At 42.1% G+C, this 20754-nt stretch overlaps 1 protein-coding gene across 7 annotated transcripts in view; it reads left to right on the plus strand.

Moving 5' to 3' along the window:
- Window positions 1–20754, plus strand: part of LOC128752776 (sodium-driven chloride bicarbonate exchanger-like) — a 35652-nt gene that overhangs the window by 6426 nt on the left and 8472 nt on the right. For 5 of the 7 annotated variants that reach the window (XM_053854386.1, XM_053854387.1, XM_053854390.1 and 2 more), the window contains 13 exons: window positions 8399–8480; window positions 11549–11692; window positions 11993–12134; window positions 13121–13281; window positions 13371–13559; window positions 14981–15069; window positions 15321–15478; window positions 15591–15678; window positions 17141–17287; window positions 17370–17470; window positions 18578–18752; window positions 20072–20205; window positions 20315–20560. In XM_053854386.1, the coding sequence (XP_053710361.1) occupies window positions 8399–8480; window positions 11549–11692; window positions 11993–12134; window positions 13121–13281; window positions 13371–13559; window positions 14981–15069; window positions 15321–15478; window positions 15591–15678; window positions 17141–17287; window positions 17370–17470; window positions 18578–18752; window positions 20072–20205; window positions 20315–20560 (1856 nt within the window). The remainder of the gene's footprint in view (window positions 1–8398; window positions 8481–11548; window positions 11693–11992; window positions 12135–13120; window positions 13282–13370; window positions 13560–14980; window positions 15070–15320; window positions 15479–15590; window positions 15679–17140; window positions 17288–17369; window positions 17471–18577; window positions 18753–20071; window positions 20206–20314; window positions 20561–20754) is intronic. The other 2 variants (XM_053854388.1, XM_053854393.1) reach the window with 1 other exon arrangement.

Raw genomic sequence — 20754 nt, forward strand, 5'->3', positions numbered from 1 at the left:
GCTGTTGAAAAGCGAGGCGATGCTTTAGTACTCTTATTTCATCGCGCCCTCATTGAGCAAGGCTCCTCCTGACCTAGATTGTGATGTAGATTAATGCACATATTAATTTCCTTGTTGTGTGCAAGTCTCGGGAGAGGACTGAACGGCATACAGAATGAGGTCACCTACAGTATCTGTTTCCCTGGAATTGAATGCTTTCCGTCTTGACCATGAACTGACTAACGCCTGAAGACTTTTTTCCCTTTAAAGCACCTCCAAAGTCTTCCTATTATTAGTCTTGCAGAAAGAAAGCACAACGTGTTTTAAGCAGCGAGGACAGCTTCCTCAGGTGAGGAAAAGCAATGACAGCAGTCACTTTCCTTACGCCGGGGGTCACGGAGTTGACTGGCATCCACCTTTATCTTCTGTGTCACGGCTGTGTACATGAAGACATTTGCCGAGTGGCTGAAAAGATGACGAACACATGTTAGTTCACCATCAAAGTGAGCCAGAAGTTGCATCTTGAGATACATGTATTCACTGTTTAATTCCAAGTGTAACCATTGTAATACTCTTAAATTTCTTTTTTATTATTATTATTATGGCATAAGGCAGCAGGTGCAAAAGCAAAATCTAGGACAGCAGCTTTTTTGTTCTCTTAGGTTGAAAAATCAATCCACCTTTTTCAGGCACTGTTGAGCAGTGTGTGACATGAAACTCATTAGAAAGAGTGGCTGGGACTAGACCTGTGTAGCGACCTGAGGTGTGTTATCGTCCCTCGTGTGGTTCGCCTTTGTTGACCTGCCAGTTTCACCAGGGTGAAGCTGTTGAAGTCTGGTTGATACAACAGATGAATTTAGCAACCAGTGGGTGAGGATTTTTGATTGGTATTTGTATTTAAAATCATTAATGCTGAATAGCTGATGGAGACAGAGAGAATGAAATAAATGGCCACAAAAAACAGAACAGAAAAAATAGAAAAACAGAAGAACAGAAGAAATCACCTAAAATACTACTACTACTACTACTACTACTACTACTACTAATAATAATAATAATAATAATAATAATAATAATAATTTTTAAAAAAAGTTAAAAGGCAGTGAAATACAGTCCAAGGTCCTCTGAAGGTCATAGCTGGACACATCCACATGCGTTTACGCGGCATTTTCATTTAATAGTGCATGACAGAGCATCCTCAGTTTGTGTTGAGCCCCCAAGCCGTTTCCCTTTCTCTCATCATCCCACCATCCACTGGAGACCTGAATATATTACGGTGCCTCGATATGTTGTCCTGTCTTTCGTGCATCTGAATGTACATCAGGATGAAGCGGTTAGTGAGAAACAAGCTGCCTGTTGTGGATTTAAGGTTACCACTATAGATGTACACTATATAGTATACACATATATATCTGTTTTATATTTATAAGTGGGTCTCCGTGCACGGTCACATGACTACCCCTCCTCCCACTCTTCCACCCCTGGAGTCTTGATCATGTGATCAATGACCCCAAAGCCTTGCTCATAGAGCAGAGAAAGCGTATACAATATCTGTCATGTTATGGCTCCTCCTCCTCCTCTTTAACCTTGGTTTTAAACACCTTCCTTAGTTTAGTGTTTGGTGTTTATTGCACATACTATTTTTAATATTACCTAGCGTATGGCCAGTGTCATCAGGTAGTGGCTTCTGGTCTAAAAATAGAAATAGAGACCTGTAAGCAGCCAATCCTGGCTCATAAAGAGCATAAAGGATAATGTTTTATGTACGACTAAGTACAAGAACACCTCAGATTAGTACTACCAGGCGTGCAAAATGTTGATGTTTTTCAGTTCTCTGTACAGTTGCCATTCTTGCTTTTGATAAACATCTATAGGATACAAGTAATAAAGAATAAATATCATATTACTGGTTTTGATATTATTATTGTGCATGTGTGTATTTTTAAATAGCCTTTATTTATTATTTTATTATTTATATAACACTTGTGAAAACACCAATTGGAGTAGATTGTGCTAACAGGACTTTTATTCATGTTTATTTAATCACATTTTTACAACTGATGAAAATATATTTCTCCACCATAGAAAAGATGACATCTGGCAACTGTATCACCTTCAGCTAAGCTAACAACTACACTGGTATTATCTGAGGAGACCCAGCATTCAAAGGGTAGTTAAGTCCACAGCAATGTTGTTTCTGAGAACACGATAAGCCTACAAGCTCATAAAGGCAGCTACAGCCGTTACGGTGCATGAAAGAGCCAGTAGGAATACTCTGTGAACTTTCATCATCTAGCCTAAAAGCTTTATTAATCTGTAATGTTTTGTGCAGTTTAACTATGCAAGCATTCAATAGACGTCATCATGAAGTTCCTGTTGAAAACATGATACAATTGTTGAAGCAATAAATCTGTTATACAGCATGAGGCTGACTTTAAAATAGTTGTTTATGTGTACGACAGTTCATCACATATGCAGTTTAGTTTATACTGAGTGTGATTTACAAATTACAAATTAAAATACAAGTTTCTCGATGCCTATTTAGAAAGACACAAGTGGATGTGGCTTGAATTCAGCTGTCGGATCAAGTCTCAAAGAAGCTCTGATTTATGAGTCTAGTATTTTACTACAGCTCTACTGCTCTTGTGTGATCCAACAAGGATTCAGGACTGCTTCCTTGTTTCCCTGTTTTCAGGTTTTTTTTTGTTTTTTTTTAATGTGCTCACACAAGTTACATGACCTTAAAAATTGACACAAACCATTCATCCATCCGCCCAATGCCAAAGTACATGCTTCTGTAAATAGAGGCAGAATTTCTTTCGGCAAAAGGGATACATTTTACTACTACTTTGAGAGTTGACAACTATCCTAACCATGAGTTCATTAGTCATTAGTAAACACAGTGTGATGTTATGAACACTTCTGAAACAATTAAAAAAATTCCCTATGATGTGTTCCTTTGGTTTTGACGTAATGAGTTGCGATAGTCCTGGAGCCTCTGCCTGTTCTCCGCGTCGTGACTCATTGTCGCATGAAGCCGACAGTGACTACCGTGATTTCTGGACTACAGAGCGCACCAGAATATTAGCCCCAAACACTGAAGTCAAGTTCTGACACCCCAGCCGGTCTCAGCTGCTGCTTCTCATCTCAGGTCCTCCAGGTGATCGGCTCTGTGGGTGGAGCTGCGGACACTCGGGCGAAAACAGCGCATTTTGAGCACTATAAGATCAATAAAACGCCTGGGATTTCATCAGTTTGATGTGACACGGCTCACTATTTTGGCACCATGACACTGTTTAGCCCGTAAAAATCCATATATTAGCCGTGGCATTGTATAGGCCACTGGATTTTGACGGTGAGAAAAAAATTGAAAAAAACATTGGTTGGTAAATACAGTGTATTTTGTAATTTATGTAGGGCTTAAGCATCTACCACGTTCAGGTGAAGGGTCAATGCCAGGTGCCAGCGGCTTCTGTCCTCTCCACACCACCAGATACAGTTGTTTTTGTCTCACTCTTCTCATACTTTAGTCCAAAGGAATAAACAAAATGGCATCAATTGGCTGAGCTCCTCGTTCTCTACAAGTTTCCAAGCTATCGCAGCCGCGGGCAGCATGCCAAGTGAACTTGTCGTCACAAATGTGAAGACACTGCGCTGGTCCTTGAGCCATCGATGTGCTGAGTTCACTAGCATAACATGAAACTGACCAAACAGCAGTCCAGTTTTCTCAACAATCATTGAGACAATGTTCTTTACTATTTTATTTTCTAATGAATTAGGTGTGCACCGATACTGATTTTTGCAGATTGTTTTTCTTTTCTTTTTGTTTATATATATGTATATATAAATTTTTTATGACTACATCTAAAAAAATGACATTTTTTTACTTCATTACAATTACCTACTAAATAACAATACTACAAATTTGAAAGCAAAATAATTGACAAATACACAATGCAAAACACAAACTGTTTAATGTAAAATAAATCACTTTCATTCCCTTTCCAATTCACTCATCACTTGTTAAATACTGGAATGTTGCCTTACAACCTGACAGACTCCTTGCTCCTCCTTTCATCGACTGCATGTCCAGGGAGAATCTGGGGTCCAGGTGCGCTATTAGCTGCTGATAGCTAAGATCCATAACAAAAGAAGATATCATATTGTTAGTTGTCATTACACACGTCATTACGTCACTACATTTGCGTCTACTTACTGTATGTACTGCGAGTAATTTAGTGGTGGTCCATGGTACTCCCCGTCACACAATTACTTGGACACCTCAAAATACTCACCACTATTGCTTATCGACTGAACTTCACCATTGAAACCACTGTTCTGTCCAACCTTGCAGCCACAGCACTGGACTCATGAAATAATAAAAGGAAAATACGAGGGTCCTCTGGGCTGCAAGTAACAGTGAGTCACCCCATGAGTCTCACCAGGGGCTGTCACAAACATTCTTGTCATGGAGTCTGAAACTGAGCACAGTTATTGTCTCTATTTCTGATTTTATTTCCATCCAAGAGGGGATTTATGAGGGATTAAATGTTGCATTTCATTCCTCTCCAAACAAATGTTTCTCTTGCTGTAAATCTTCATATCCACTTTAGCGTTGACTGTTCGGCAAATGCAACGCATGACCGGCCACCAGAGGCATGAATGTGGCCAGAGGATGAACAAATACAGAATGAAACATTGACAAAATGTCAAGCCTTCTGAGATTACCAGGATCCATCTGCCGAGCAAATCTGCGTCTGAAGTCTTTAATGAGACCTCATCTCTGTGCATGCGCTTGTCCGGCTGCAAGCTTGCATGTCTGCATTGGCAAGATTACTTGCTCTGATGCGGTCCCTTTGTACAGTAAGTCCACCGCGTCAGCCTTGAGCATCTGTCCAGTACACTGGTGCTTCGCCTTGTCACTCACATGGTGGTCCATGTGTGCGTGCGTGAGAGACAGAAAAGAGTGGTGGATGGCCTCGAGCACACGTGCCCTTAATCTGGCAGAGTCCGACATGATGGCAGGTGCCATTTAAAATAACATGATCCACTGCATCCAGCCTGTGCATTCTAACCATAAAGCTTTGTTTATTTAGTGTCAATGCAAAACTAAATATGAGGCTTTTCCGTCAAACTATGCCAGATTAACTTCTGGATGTAACAGTCAGGTGATGGAAATAAAGCTGTGTTAATCATTTAAGACTCAAGAAAGTCTCAGTTAAGATGATGTGCATGGTGTGATGTGACAAGGTGACCGAAAAAGGTCCCAGTGTTGGAGATTACTGAACAAACTGAGGCGTCAACAACTGCATTCTTAAACATAATAATTGATCAGACTATCAGAATCAGAAAAACGTTATTCATCCTGAGGGAAATTATGTTCGTAACGTTCTCTGTGATAAAAATGTAAAATATAAAAATACAAAATACTGAACAGAATGCTTTTTATAAGACAGTGTAGGAGAGTATGGGTACTAGTTATATACAATGTCCAAAAATAAAGCTGGTTAAAAACAGAATACAATGAAAGAAAAGAACGTGCCAAAATAATCTGTCACTGTAAATTTACAGGGATGAATTGTACAGTTTTATTGCCACAGGAAGAAAGGTCCTCCTGTGTCGCTCAGTAAGTAGTCTCAGTCTATTGGTGTGTGTGCTTCTGTGTTGGACCGGGAGCTGATGGAGGGGGTGGGTGATGTTTGTCCAGGATGCTCTGTAGTTTCCGGAGCATCCTTCTCTCCATAACTGACTCTACGGAGTCCAGTTTCACCTCCACCACATCACCACCTTTGCAGATGAGTCTGTTGAGTCTGTTAGTATTCGCAACCAGTAATCTGCTACCGCAGCAAACCACAGCAGGCAGAGTTGCGCTGGACACCACCGACTCATAAAACTTTATCCTGCAGATGTTGAAGGACCTGTTGTGGAGGGAAGGGAATGTTCAGTGCTCAGTTGTTGACACTGACCACAAGGAGACTTAAATAATCCAAATTTAGCTGACACTGCATTTACCTTCCATTTCCTGTCCCTGGAGTCGTCGGCGGCTCAATAAACTAAAATTGTGTTTGCCTTATGACTGTGTTTAACATTTTGCTTTTTTTTTTACCCTAAATAAACTTCTTATTCATGTGTGTATATGTAGCTTATTAGCCTGTCATAAATCATAAAGTATCAGTATCAGTGTCTTGTTCAGACTAACATGATCTTACTCTAAACAGCTCCATAATTACCAAATATTAGCCGTAAATAAGCCAGTAATTATTTTGTTAATGGTGAATATGTGTTCCCCAGTTTTAAGTGTTAATTTAGACTCCAGAATCTGGCACCGCTGTTTCGAGTGCGTGTTGTTGTGTTTCACTGCTGTAAGACACAGCTGTTTACACGTAATGCTGTATTTTCATTTAATATTTATTGGGTAGCGTTGGCTTTCACCGGCTTGTCTCTTTCCTTTTTTGCCCTGTGCTGAAAATAGCAAGCATTACCAAAAACTGCTATGCAGCATCCGACACCTTCCTGCTCTGACACGCTGCCTGAAACATCTGCTGTTTCTGCGCTGTCATAGAAATTGCCTTGTCATCGCCACGTATCATTTACATAATCCGGTGCTGAAAAAAAAAATTTTTACAGACATGTTTAATCTGGTGGTTTTTCATGTCATATCTTTTGTTGCCACTGAGACGATCCTGGCCAGATTTGGACGCTGTTTTTGGATTTGGGGCCATGAGCTGCCCGCAGCACTGAGTGCTATTGAACTGGCCACTGTCTTTTGAAGTGTCTGTTTTGCTGTGAGGCTGATAAACATTAAAATAGACACAACTTTATGTGTGGAGAGACCCAGGAGCTGGCATATATTGAAGAAGGCTGCTAATAGAAAGTTAAAAACAACTATTTATTAATAAACATAAAAATATGAATCATGTCAACTGTCCAGGGCGATGGAGAGTGCGAGAAAAAGGTGAAGAAGCGCTTGCAGGCAGGATGGAATAATTGGAGAAAAGTGTCAGGTGTGATGTGTGACAAAAGGCTGTCGGCAAGGATGAAAGGGAAAGAGGCAGAGCTGGAGGTAGCAGAGATGAAGATGCTGAGCTCCTCTCTGGGAGTGAGCAGGATGGATAGGATCAGGAAGCAGTAGATCAGAGGGACAGCACATGGTGGTCAGGTGTTTAGGAGACAAAGTCAGAGAGGCTAGATGGAGATGGTTTGGACATGTACAGAGGAGAGAGAGCCAGTACATTGGTAGGAAGATGTTGATGTTGGAACTGCCAGGCAGAAGGTCAAGAGGAAGGCCAAAGAGGAGATTGATGGAGGTGGTGAAGGAGGACATGAGGTTTGTAGGTTTGAGAGAAGAGGAAGCAGAGGACAGGGTGAGATGGAGGAAGGTGATCTGTTGTGGCCACCCCTGAAGGGAGAAGCTGGAAGGAAAATAAGAGTGTGTAAATACACTCTTGACTATTTATGCAACATTTTAAAAAAGCTTTGGGTATTAAGTATTATCCGGCATTTGGCCAAGCATTTAAAATTGTATTTGGTTTTGGCCTCAAATGTTCAATTCAGTGCATCTCTATTATTATTATTATTATTATTATTATAGTGGTAGTCCACAAAGCTCTAAAAAAGTTTGTTACTGTAGGAAGTAGTGTAGGAATCCAGAGCAGACTGAGACACCTTCATATAGCAGCTGCAGACCGAGGTTCTTGCATATCACAGAAGGCTCAGGAGTCCAAAGAAATAAAAGCACCGCACTTAAATTTTTATGTATATATTTGAATTTAATGTACATAATTTTGGATTTGGATTTCAAATGTTATGCTATATGTATTTAGACGGTGGAGCATATTCACAATTCATTTGGAGTCACCAAACTATTCAGAATCATCTGTCAGTAAGGAGTGTGTTATCGCTGGTTCCCCGCTGTATCATATTGACTAGAACGTCACGTGTTGTATTTGGTGTTGTTGTTTGTGGCATTTGCGCAAGTGCTCGGTTGGAGCTCTCCATGTGGCTTGTTATGCAAGGCTCCATAACCAGAAATTCAGTGACTCATGGCTTTGTGATTCAATAACCAAGACATCTCAGCTGGCATTTGATACAAGAACCAACATTTATTAACTTTCAGAAGGTGTCTGGCTGTACTGCGAGTGACATGCATGTCACCTTCTCAGCCCAGATGCTCATCGCAGAGGCCTATTTTTCACCTCTCTTCTGTGAAGGTCTTACCCAGCTCTAGATGCTAACATTTGTATCATCAAAATACTTGTTTACATTCTAAATCTGTCACTCAGATTTAACACGAAAACGGTTATCGTACCTCGGATGACTTCTTTTTGATGGTTTCTACATACTCTCAAGTCTGATTTACTGATTCCATGCTCAGGTTAACAGGTGTCGTGAGTGATCTCCTTCTCTCTGTTGTTCCTAGAGGACGGATGAAGAGGCAGTGGTGGACCGCGGTGGCACGCGCTCAATGCTCAACACCAACTTTGAGAAGGAAGAACTAGAAGGTAGTATCTCCTCCAATTTTCTTATCGTGTTCTCACAAAAAGCGGTTGCTTTATTAAAAAATGCATACTCATATTGTAAAATCAATTTCAAAAAAAATAAAAATGAGTAGTGGCTTCACTTCAGTTAGTGTTGATATCCAAAACGTTGTGCATGTAAGTGGTGAAAGTCTCAGCGTTCCAGACAGCTTCACCTCTTAAAATATTTGGGCTCTTAATAATTCTGAAGCGCTGTTTAATTCAGTTGGTTAAATCATCTGTGGGAATCTCTGAAGATGTTTCACTAGGGCTCTCAGCCAGGGACCGTCTGATTTAATCTGATAGACAGTCTCACATGTGCTAATGCTCTCTGTTAACTGTGGCACTGAATCAGGAAATCCTCTTCAAGTCGTATGAAAACACATGCGGAAGCTGTGATGCTCTGTTCTCAGTCTCAAGACTGAGTTGGGGCTTCGACTGTAAGATTCATATTTCAAATTCCTTCAGTATTTTTGCTCATTTTCACTTGGTCAGTCTGATCAGTAATGAGCACAGTCAGAATGGCAGCAGCGTTCCTCTGGCTAAGTTCGGACTTTTAAAATGCAGCTTAGTCCGACTACTGGACAGAAACTGGAATTTCTCTAAATCGTACTACATGACCTGGATAATGTGGTGGATAGCTGCGCTGAGCTAGCATGTAGCCGAGTAGCTGGACTATGCGCAATGCGGAGTAAACAGACTGCACTTCAGCTGTGAAGATTATAACATTATATACAATGGAGAAGTGTAACAGTGTGTGTCACTTCATCTGTCTTTGTCGATGTCTGCGGTCACTTTGTCAGAAGACATGATTTGTTGGTTGGTTGTGGACATTACCTCCATGTTAGCGACTGTTAGCATGGTTGCTAAGCCAGACGGAGACGCAGATGGTGAGCAAAACCGTGACTTTGTGCTTTTGCTACTCTCTAGTTATACATAGACAACAAAGTCTCTTGAATATTTAATTGTATACAAAAGATTAATCCGGAAATCTGCCTGATTCTGGACCTCTTAAGTTCAACTAGTTGATCAGTCAGTTCAATATAACAGTCTGTAGTTTGACCCTCTGCACCTGGAGGACATGTGTGTTTAACAGTACAAATGACCTCAGAGATTTTGCGAGTTAAAAACCCCAAACTCCATCATCCCTTAGTGAATCACAATTTGTCTTTTCAGCTCTGATAAAACGCATGTGTTTGGGATGTCCACAATGTCTTTGATGGACAAGAAATGGTGTGCGATAATGCTCATCCCAAACCCAGTATGATCTGAGGCACAGACTGTCTTTCTAGTAAAGAGTGTGCGGATGCCTCTTTCTATGAAGCAAAACAATATTTGGACTGCAAAACTGTGTTGGACTTGGCTTTTGCATCCACGTGCTGACGTCACTATTATGTCAGCTCAGTGTTTTGCTTCCCCCTCCTCGTCTCAGCAACCACGGAGCTGAGTCACTCATGTAAACTGTAAATTTCAGCCAGTGAGCCACAAGCCATGTAGAGCGTTGCACACCTGACTACACACACAGAAAGGCTAAAAAGAAATGGAGAGCAACATGCCGCACAGTGTGGCGTGAAAGCCGGCCGTGCCTGACTGCGAATTGATGCGATTGCTGGAAAATGAACAAGGCAACCCTGGTGACATCAGCCGCAGATAAGGCCTCCAGGAGGAGAGCTATTTTTATCAACCAACTTCCTGACCTACTCGTGCTCGTACCCTTGTTACTCCCGGGAGTTTGGTGTGCCTTTTAATTGTGACTTGCCGCACGTGCAAAGTCTCTTTCCCTTTGCTTCTCATTTATAATTGACCCATGGTTTGTTCCGGATGAATACCTGCACGGGCCGATGTTCTCGGAGCGCGAGCGAGCGGAGACCCTTTCATCCCTTAAACATGACTCCGTTGGTTGGCTTTACACCAGAGCCGAGAGCAAACATCCTGGCATGTTTGCTTCTTTTAATGCTGTGAAATCACTTTGTGACTCATGTCATGTCTGTGCGTTACCTAAATCTTATTAGTGTGATGCAACAGAATTAGTCATGTCTTCAAGCGAGTGAAACAATTAGATTCACTGAGGCATCTATCTCTTCAGGCAGCTCAAAAGCATCATGTTGTTTCTTGGGCGAAATCCTCATCTTCAGCTGACAGTCTTTTGCCATCTGAAGTGTAACAAACGACCCCAAAGTCTTTCAGTTTCCTCTACCTCACCCTCCATTATTTCTGACCAGAGGAGGATCATTATTCATGACTTCTATATAGGACTCAGATTTGTTCTTTTCCCCCATTTTCTTCCTCCACAGCTCATTTATATTGACATTTATAATTCTAATAGATTATTTCATAAGTTTTGTTCGCCACTCAAGAAGACTATTTTCACATATTTGAGAGTCTTTAATTAAATAATGAATTACTTAATACAGTTTTCAATCCTATGTATTGGCATAAATACCCTGAGCATTTGAGCTCTTATCTCGTGTCTCAACGTTGCTTCAAACATGATGTAGCTAAATCATTCTGCATCATTTTCATCTTTCATCTGTTTTGGCTTGTCAGCCCTTCAACACAGTGACAGCATATAATATTCATTACAGACGCCTGTTTTAGATGGGACTAAATTCAAAATCGCTTTTTTTCGTCTGATTTTTGTAGCTGATGTCCTGTTTAGATCGCAGTCTTGATGTAGCCACTCTTCCATTCAGTCCCTTGCTTTTCTGACGTCAATGCTTTATACAGTAGCAACTTTAGCCATCTGTCCTCATCCGCTTACCGACCACTGTCTTCATCTCAGTATATCCAAACCATCGGTTCTCCATGCTGGAAAAAAATAAACGCGTAAAAATAACAGCCAGCATTTATGCTGACTTAGGGCAGGGATGGCATCGACTTTCCTCATCTCCAGTTATCCAAACATCAGAGCGACGGTCTGTTTGGGAAGAAAAAGAAGTAGAGACTTGCAAGACACACGTTTGATTTTCGGGGGAATCAGATCAGATCATGTTTATTTACTTGTGGTCGGACCAACATGGCCTGATGTTTTCCACTCTCTATTTTAACTGCAGGTCACCGTACTCTCTACATTGGAGTTCATGTTCCCCTCGGCAGGCGGTCCCACCGACGTCACCGTCACCACGGACACAGACACAGGAAGAGGTCTAAGGAGAGAGACCCAACAACCGAAGATGGACGGGAATCTCCATCACACAGTGCGTTTCTTAAAAGGCTACGTGGATTTATTGGAGCAAGTCCAGTTTCAGACTTTATTAGCTTGACAATATTTCCCATCTAAGGTATCTATTGCATCTATATCAGAGATCCTGGTATAGTACAGTGCTTGACATATGGTGATCAAATGTGTGACTGTTGTGGATCCCCAAATATTTGAAAACGGATGCACATCCCTGTTTCATTGAATGAATGAGGCATTCTTTTCTGTAAGAATGCTCTGTGCCCCCCCCTTCCTCTCATGCACTACTGTTCTCATGGTGCCTGTTTTATTTTTGCAGCAGACACGCCAGCTCAAAGAGTGCAGTTTCTGTTGGGGACAGAAGATGGCGACGAAGAACACATCCCTCACGCTCTTTTTACAGAGCTGGATGAAATTTGCCTCCGGGAGGGGGAGGATGCTGAATGGAAGGAGACAGCCAGGTAGACTCCTTTGGCCATGCAGGGCACCTTGAACACAATCTATGAAATAATCGTAAATGGTCTACCATGGTGGTTCTGTTGAATTACACGCTAAATCAGTGCAAAGCTAGCTCTATGTGCATCACAGCCAGAACCACAAACCAGCCTTTGTGAGGTCACTGGAGGTGCACCATTAGAATGCAGGTCAAAAAGCTCTTCAGCTTCAGGATCAGAGGAGAAATGGCCCAGCGTTGCATGACAGCTGGATGTTCTACTGGTTCCACTGAGCATGGAAGCCTGTTCTTCTAACCAAAAGATGAAGAGTGTCATCGGCAATAGGTGAAGCCAGTTTAAAGAATAAGGCGTGAGTGGCTGCCATCTGCTTTTGGCTGCTTTGCAGGATGATTTTCCCCTGAAAGTTTGCCTCAAACGCATTTGGAAATCGGCTGCAAATGCCCAGGGTTTTCCAATGTAAACCATCCATGCTAGCAAGCTATCAAAACAGTAGAGAAGCTATCAAAGACATGGGTGAGGTGGCGTCAATACTGGACCCAGTCAGTCCCACTGTTGACCCAAACGCATGACATGTTTTGTCCTGCTGACCCCTCTGAAGAGAGTTTTACATTCCATTTACATTAGCATTCAGTGTTGCTGTCCACCTCTGATCCATTCAGCCACTTCATCCTCTCACAATAGTCGAGTCCAACATGGTTGAATTCAGAACAAGTCCTTGGTTCACATTACACTGCTTTTCTTCCTCAAAAACTGTTGACAAACCCCTCATTATTGGCAGATATTTCTGCTACTTCGACTGCTTCAGTGCACAAGTGGCGTCATAAGATGTTTGACCCACTTATGAGGACCTCCACATAATCACAATGTGTGTCATGGCAGTATATGGACACAGAATTCTAGAAGTATTTCTTCTTTGTAGTTGTACATTGGTTGAGATTGTTGTGACACTAACAGCATGGCCACATCTTATGCATGTGTTTGTCCATTTCCAGGTGGCTGAAGTTTGAGGAGGATGTTGAGGATGGCGGTGAGCGGTGGAGTAAGCCATATGTTGCCACTCTGTCTCTACACAGCCTTTTTGAGCTTCGCAGTTGCATAATGAATGGCACTGTGATGCTGGACATGAGGGCGAACTCACTGGAGGAGATTGCCGGTAAACATAGAAAACCTATCGCGGCTCCGTCCCGTAAATTGTGTGGAAAGTGGAATGAAAGTTGACGTACAGCTGTGTTATCCTTGCAGATATGGTTTTGGACCAGCACGAGGTGTCTGGGCCTGTGGGTCAGGATGCCAGGAGGAGGATCCGCGAGGCCCTGCTAAAGCAGCACCACCACCAGAACCACAAAAAACTAGCCAATCGCATTCCAATTGTTCGCTCTTTTGCAGATATCGGCAAAAAACAGTCTGAACCCCATTCCATGGACAAGAATGGTAAGATTCTGACTCGCTGCGACCAACATGTATGAACACATATTGATGTATTCATGTTGAAATGTTCATGTTCATGTGTGACTTGCTGTGTTGTATTACATTGTCTCCTCTTGTTTCTCCATGTTTCTGTGTTTGTTTGTCCTTTTTACAAACATGCATGTGTGGATGTGTGTGCCGATCACCAGTCAGTGACTTATCTTATCAATCCACCAAACCCTCCAGTGGTTTTCCTCAAAAACCACCGACCACAAACCCCCGACCCAAAACGTTCTTGTCCTGTGCCGTGTGGCCACGGTGTGTGAGCTGCTTATCACGTCTGTCCATCCCTTCATCACCTTTCAGTTCCCTCAGGAGCCGCAGTCACATGACATCAGACGTGTCACATGACGATGGCAGGACCAAGCGTTTGAGTGTTCTTGAGGCTTTTGCTCAAGGATACTGCCCCATGTCTCAGGAAGATCCAGAGCAAGAGAACAGCACAGGCAACGGCTAAGCTAACTCTGATAGCCACAGTGTAGCGTTTGGAGTAGACTACAAATGAGCAGTGTAAAGAGGAGAGCATGCTAATGTCACCCAAACCAGCTTTGAAGAAGGATGGAGCACAATTTTGAACCAACTTCACCATCTGATTAAAAAAAAAAAAATCTGTATTGAGTAAATAGCAGACTTTTAAATCGTGCTCTTGAACTGTAACCTTTGGAGGTTACGGTCAATGTTTATTCTGTGGACCATAAAATCAGAAGTAGAAAATAATTCTACCTCCATTTTTCAGAACTAGCGATGCTCTTTTCTTTACATTTCACTAAAAATTCAGGAACTAATGAGTCTAATAGCTGCAACACCTTTTGGAAACATAAGTCATAACTTCATATAACATAGTTTGCCAAATAAAGAAATAGTTTTGGCATTTGGGAAGTGTGATTCATGTACAGTTTTGATCATGAAAAGCTCTCAAATCATGTGATTAAAATTTGTTTTTAATGGTGCACTTTTGAGATATCTGTGACTTTCTAGAAGTGAATTCCCATTGATGCCATGATCCCAAGCCATGACCATTTCTTTTACTATCATCTCATCTCAGACACTCACCTGGCTAATATTTGATGTTTTAAATGAAAAACAAATATTGCACTTCCCATGTTTCACTTAGCCTTGTTCACTTTGCTAAAGATCGTCCTGTAAATGGTCTTTACTCACAAGATTCACTCTGTGAGATACACTGTTGTTTTGTCTTGGGACAAGACTGCCTGACAAAGGTGCACCACCCAAGACAAAAGAGTGTGCTGTGCCTTCTTTCCTTCCACAGAATGTAACTTTACCCTTTAGACGCTCACTGCAGACCTTTGTCTTTGTGTGGGAAAGCAGTGTTGTGATCATTTGAGGCAGATGGAAATTGACATAATTGTTGCTCTGTCCAACAGGCCAAACAGTCTCACCCCAGTCTCAGCCGGCCAACAATGAAGGCAAACAGGACGTCAGCAGAGAAAATAGTGCTGTCGACTTCAGCAAGGTGAGCAGCCAGACCCACCGCTGATCTGGCTGTTTATCTGCTGGTAACCATAGCCGGCCTCAAGACTAATGCTGAATATTTAACTTAAGATTGGGTTTCATGTGGGCGGGGCACCACTTGTCCTGGGAAAGTGACTGGAATCCAGCTCATTGTGTTGTTGAGGGGTTAGAGAATGATAAGTGTTTTCTCACGACTCTTCTTTAAAATGCAATGGTAACCCAAAGTTATTTTCCGGTTCAATTTGAATCCAGATTGACCTGCACTTCATGAAGAAGATCCCTCCTGGAGCGGAGGCTTCTAATGTTCTGGTCGGGGAACTGGAGTTCTTAGAACGTCCGGTCGTGGCCTTTGTCCGCCTCGCACCTGCTGTGCTGCTCAACGGTCTGGCAGAAGTTCCCATCACCACAAGGTTTTACAAACATCCAAGCTCTTGCTTTTGTCTGTGGGATTAAAAAAAAGAAAAGCACATCCACCCTGAACTGCCTCATTATAAAGCCATTTAAGATGTTTTCTTTCCACAGGTTTCTCTTCATCCTGCTTGGCCCCCTGGGAAAGGGCCCCCAGTATCATGAAATCGGCCGATCCATCGCCACCCTGATGACAGATGAGGTGAATTAGCTTCTCTGTTTACACATGAAGAGTCGGTGATCGTGGGGCATCAACTGATTGTGTACAAATGAATGAAGATAGATGTTAAAAATGAAAGCTTCTGTCAGCTGTACCGTCTGTGCTGACGCATTTGTCTAACTAAAATAAAGTTACTCCTGCATGATATTTCAAACTGCACCATGATAATCGGTGGATATTTCGTCACCAGAGCTGCTCTCTCCTTTTACCTTTCTCTGACCTTTGACCGCCACTTTGTCAATCACCAGGGACTGACATGAGAACCACGGCAGTATTTCCCTCAGCGGTGCTGTGAGCTAATGTTGCTGTCCATCATGCAAGCCAGATGTGATTTGTATCCTGGCAGCTGTCCTCTGGGATGAGTGAAAATAGATGGACGGCAACCTACTTCATCATTTATGGGAATGAATTGGTCCTGAACCATTATGGGCTGCCAACGACTGGACATTTGGTTATAGAAATTACATTTCCCGAATCAGGAATGTCCTAAAAAGTCTGTCATGAAAAAAACCATGGTAAATTAATTCATATTATCATATTTATATTAATATTGTATTAATTCTAATTTTTTATTTGTGGATATAACCAAAGTCACTAAAGTGTATTACTCAACTGTGTAGCGTGGAATTTACAGCATTGGCTCAGACGATCACGATTTATTTACATAGTTTCACCTTTACTTCACCCTTTACTGACAAGCCTCACCTGATTCGCCGTTCATCGGGGAGACCCCTGGTGGTAAAATGCCTTATTGTTTCTAATGTCTACACATCTTTTTTCCTGCAGCATTTCAATGGTCTATAACCTTAAAAAAGACTCCATTTTTTCACCTACTCTTTCTCAGTTTTGTGCCATTGTTATCTTCTCAATCATGTTCTAGTTTTATACTGATGGTTGACATTAGTAAAGCATAACCTACGTCATGGATTCTTAACCTTTTTGATCTCTGCACTCACCTTTTCCAGAACAAATAGCCCTGGGGCCGATTCAAGTGATACAAGTGATTCATTTACTCTTGATTTCATTTGTGTTCAATAACCGTATTTACTCTACTTACATGTAAACAAACCAAAATCTTGTGAAATGGCATGAAACCATGTGATCAGTGCAAAGATATGTGTCATTGAAAAGTCTAGACTATCAGGAATGTGCTGCTGTCAAGTCAATTCAATGACACACTACAAATGTATTTCAACTGAGCGTCCAGTGGCCCAGAGGTGTAAAACAAAAAGCGTCCAGGGGCCTTCTAGGGGGCGCTCACGGCCCAACCGTGGGCCTCTGCCCTATGGTTAAGAAACACTGACTTACGTTATTTCTATGAGGTCTTTTCATTTAATACTTCGCTGTCATAATCTGGTGCCATAAATACCTGCCTGGTCCATTATCATCAAATCTCCATGCGTGTCATAACTCTATTCTGGATTGCTTCATGTCTTCTCTGCAGATTTTCCATGATGTGGCATATAAAGCCAAAGACAGAAATGACTTGGTCGCAGGCATCGACGAGTTCCTCGACCAGGTGACCGTGTTACCTCCTGGAGAGTGGGACCCGTCCATAAGGATAGAGCCTCCGAAAAATGTTCCTTCTCAGGTGAATTAACATGTTCTTATGAGTGTTTATATTTGAACTGCTGCTGTGCGGTGAGATGATGATGTGCTCATCATCGCCACAGGAAAAGCGCAAAATACCCCCTGTTCCCAACGGAGTGACAGATCTTGGGGAGTCTGAGGCACACGGAGGACACGGTGGACCGGAGCTTCAGCGCACAGGAAGGTAGGTGTCACAGTGGAACAGCACGTTCACACCAAGATCAATAGTTTCCCATTAGGATGTTTGTCTGTCTGCAGGTGTTTTCGTAGCTGTGAAGTCTCAGCAAATATAGTTTTCCATTTTCATTCATTTTACCTCATTGAATTGATGGATGCAATACAGTTAGTATTACTCACAATATTAAGTGACATTAGTATTATTCATGGCCAGTGTTGCCACAGTTACTTTGAAAAAGTAATCCGACTACTGATAACTGATTACTCCCTCAAAAAGTAACTTGGTTACTTTACAGATTACTTGAATTTTCAAGTAACTAAGATTACAAGTTACTTGCCAAGTTACATTTACCAGCCCTTTCCCTGACCAATATTTTTATGCAAAATTTGAAGTTGGTTTTGGGCATCCTGTGTTTACCTTTCCATGTTTGGTGTCATTTTTTCAGCACAATCTCAGTTATATGAATGTACAGTCAGTGTTTTATTTTGACACATTATAACCCATCAGAGCGAAAATCACACACAAGCAACACACATGAAAAACAAAGCAAAGTGATATGTTGCCATTTATATAATAAAATGTAGGAAACGCCCAATTATTATTATTATTATTATTATTATTATTATTATTATTATTATTATTTTACTACTTTTTTAGTTTAGTAAGTCTCAGTGTGTCAGGTCTCCTGTTGGCCACTTACAGGCAGGTTCTCATGCAGATAGTCTACATCAAATCAAAAGAGGTTCATTTGTCTGGAGAGCACTTTTGAGTTGGATCTATGGGATTTTATCCAGGTTCAGATCTAATGTCTGCTGAGGTGCAGTGATGAAGTGGACTTCCTGCCTCTCAGAACACAGCATCCCTGCCTACTCATGACTCAGACTCTGAAATATCAGCCTGCGGTTGCCATCACAACGGCTTGCAGCCAGGCCGGTACTCTCTGCTGGAGAGTTTTCCCGCAGTTGAGGGCTGAACTTGCGCACATGAAGCATGACAAAGTGGTTTTTGTCTTTGTTTTCTTGTACAAGCTTCATTGCGACTGTCATCTAATGATATGTTGTCTACGTGTTCCTCGGCTTTAATCTTCTCTTCGACTTCCATATCTCTTGATAGGTTTTTTGGGGGGTTCATCTTGGACATCAAGAGAAAAGCTCCTCACTACTTGTCCGACTACACAGATGCCATCAGCCTGAAGTGTTTGGCCTCTTTTCTCTTCCTGTACTGCGCCTGCATGTCACCTGTTATTACCTTTGGTGGGCTCTTGGGAGAGGCCACGGAAGGACGCGTGGTAAGAATTATCATGCCTTACACTGAAGGTTCATAAGAAAGCACAGCCGCAGGAGACTGCATCAGTACGATGTGCTTTCAACACGGTAACCTTCACCATCATGTTCTGCTCATACTTTCATACCCAGGAAGAGATCTGAAGGGAGCATCATAGACACAGAGTGTACCGACCCTGGCCACAAACGTGCTGTATTTGCCATAGCCATGTGTAATTCATCACACACATTACCATAGTTCATGACTTGGTTGTAGCAGACTGTGTAGAATACCGTAATTTCCGGACTACAGGCTGATACTTTTTTCATAACACTACGGGTTAAATGATGCTTCAATACCGTCACGGTATTAAGCCTTATCACGTCAGACCAATGAAATTGCAGGTGCCTTTTTTACATTACATCGCACTGTTTCCTCCACCGGTCTGGATCCTTATCCTCAGCTCCGGGAAACAACGAAACAGCAATTAGAAAGCTGTAATGTAAATAAAATGCCTGTATTTTGTCGGTCCCACGTGGCTAGTTCATAATATTGGTGGCATATACACATTCAGAACATCAAGTTTGGTCACTCAGACACGATGCTGGATCGCAGTTTAAAAGGTAGTTCGTAAGTTATGTTATGTAGCCTTGCACATTTTTAAGATAGCACACAGAATTCACTGAGCATTTTATGGTGTAGACTCCACCTGTGGCTTGTAGACCAACTATGTTAAAAAACAAGAACTATTCAGTGGGTGGGGCTTCTACTCCAGGACACTCTGTAGTCCAGAAATTACAGCTATATATTGTTAAAAGTGGGTACAAATAGGCCTAAAAAAACAGTGGAACTCAATGTAAGAATGAAGCAGGTTTTCACAATGAGACAGTCTGATAGTATATTCCTGACTAGTAAAGTGTAAAGCTACTCCCTACAGCTGCATGCTTGCCAGACTACTGTACAGTTTATACTTGTGTTCTAAAACAGAGGCAGAGGGGGTTCTGCTGTTGAAGATATGATGTTTTAAAGGGTCTAGAGTCTAAATAAGTAGGGATGACCTCTGCGCTTGGTTAGTCAGGATGAGGCCGTCTTGTTTGTGTACTCAGTGGCACCGCCACCCGCCCTTCATCCTTCATGTGATGTCACTTGTTTTCATGTTTGTTTGTGTCCCTTGAGAGAAGCAGTGGTGAAAACACAACACTTTATTCATGACATACAGTCAAATCTTACGGTCATTTACTTCCCCAAAATTATCCAGTGAAGACATCTCCTCTCCAGTGTACTCCTGGTCCCAGGCATGAGGTCCGTTCTAATTTCTAATTCTCTCTTGTTTACTGTCTGCAGAGTGCTATTGAGTCCCTGTTTGGGGCTTCAATGACTGGAATTGCCTATTCACTGTTTGCTGGTCAACCCCTCACCATCCTTGGCAGTACGGGTCCTGTACTTGTCTTTGAGAAGATCCTCTTCAAGTTCTGCAAGTATGCGTCTTGACTGAACAGATGCTAGAAGAGAATGTGAACATTTTTTTGGAGTTTTAAGTGAAACAGACCATGCGATTGAGTGCCCTGCATTTGTGTTTCTTCTCAGGGAATATGGCCTCTCCTACCTCTCCCTGAGGGCCTGCATTGGCCTGTGGACAGCCTTCTTCTGTCTGCTGCTGGTGGCCACAGATGCCAGCTCGCTGGTCTGCTACATCACACGCTTCACTGAAGAAGCCTTCGCTGCACTGATCTGCATCATCTTCATCTATGAGGCGCTGGAGAAGCTGGTCCACCTGGGCGTGCACTACCCCATCAACAAGAACAACGACCTGCTGAAGCTCACACAGTATTCGTAAGTGGAAGTGACATCACACAGATGGAAAGTAGTTCGCCGTTCGCTCTGCTCTCAAACAGATTTGGAGTGAACGCGGATGTTATTGCCAAATCTGTTTGCTTGTTGACGTTACCAGTGATTAGATGGTAATCTGGCATTACTGTCTGTCATGAAACAAGGAGGCTGTATTTTAAGTCGACGGACAAGTCATG

This window comes from Synchiropus splendidus, chromosome 1 (genome assembly GCF_027744825.2).
Source record: "Synchiropus splendidus isolate RoL2022-P1 chromosome 1, RoL_Sspl_1.0, whole genome shotgun sequence".
In the NCBI taxonomy this organism is placed as follows: Eukaryota; Metazoa; Chordata; class Actinopteri; order Syngnathiformes; family Callionymidae; genus Synchiropus; species Synchiropus splendidus.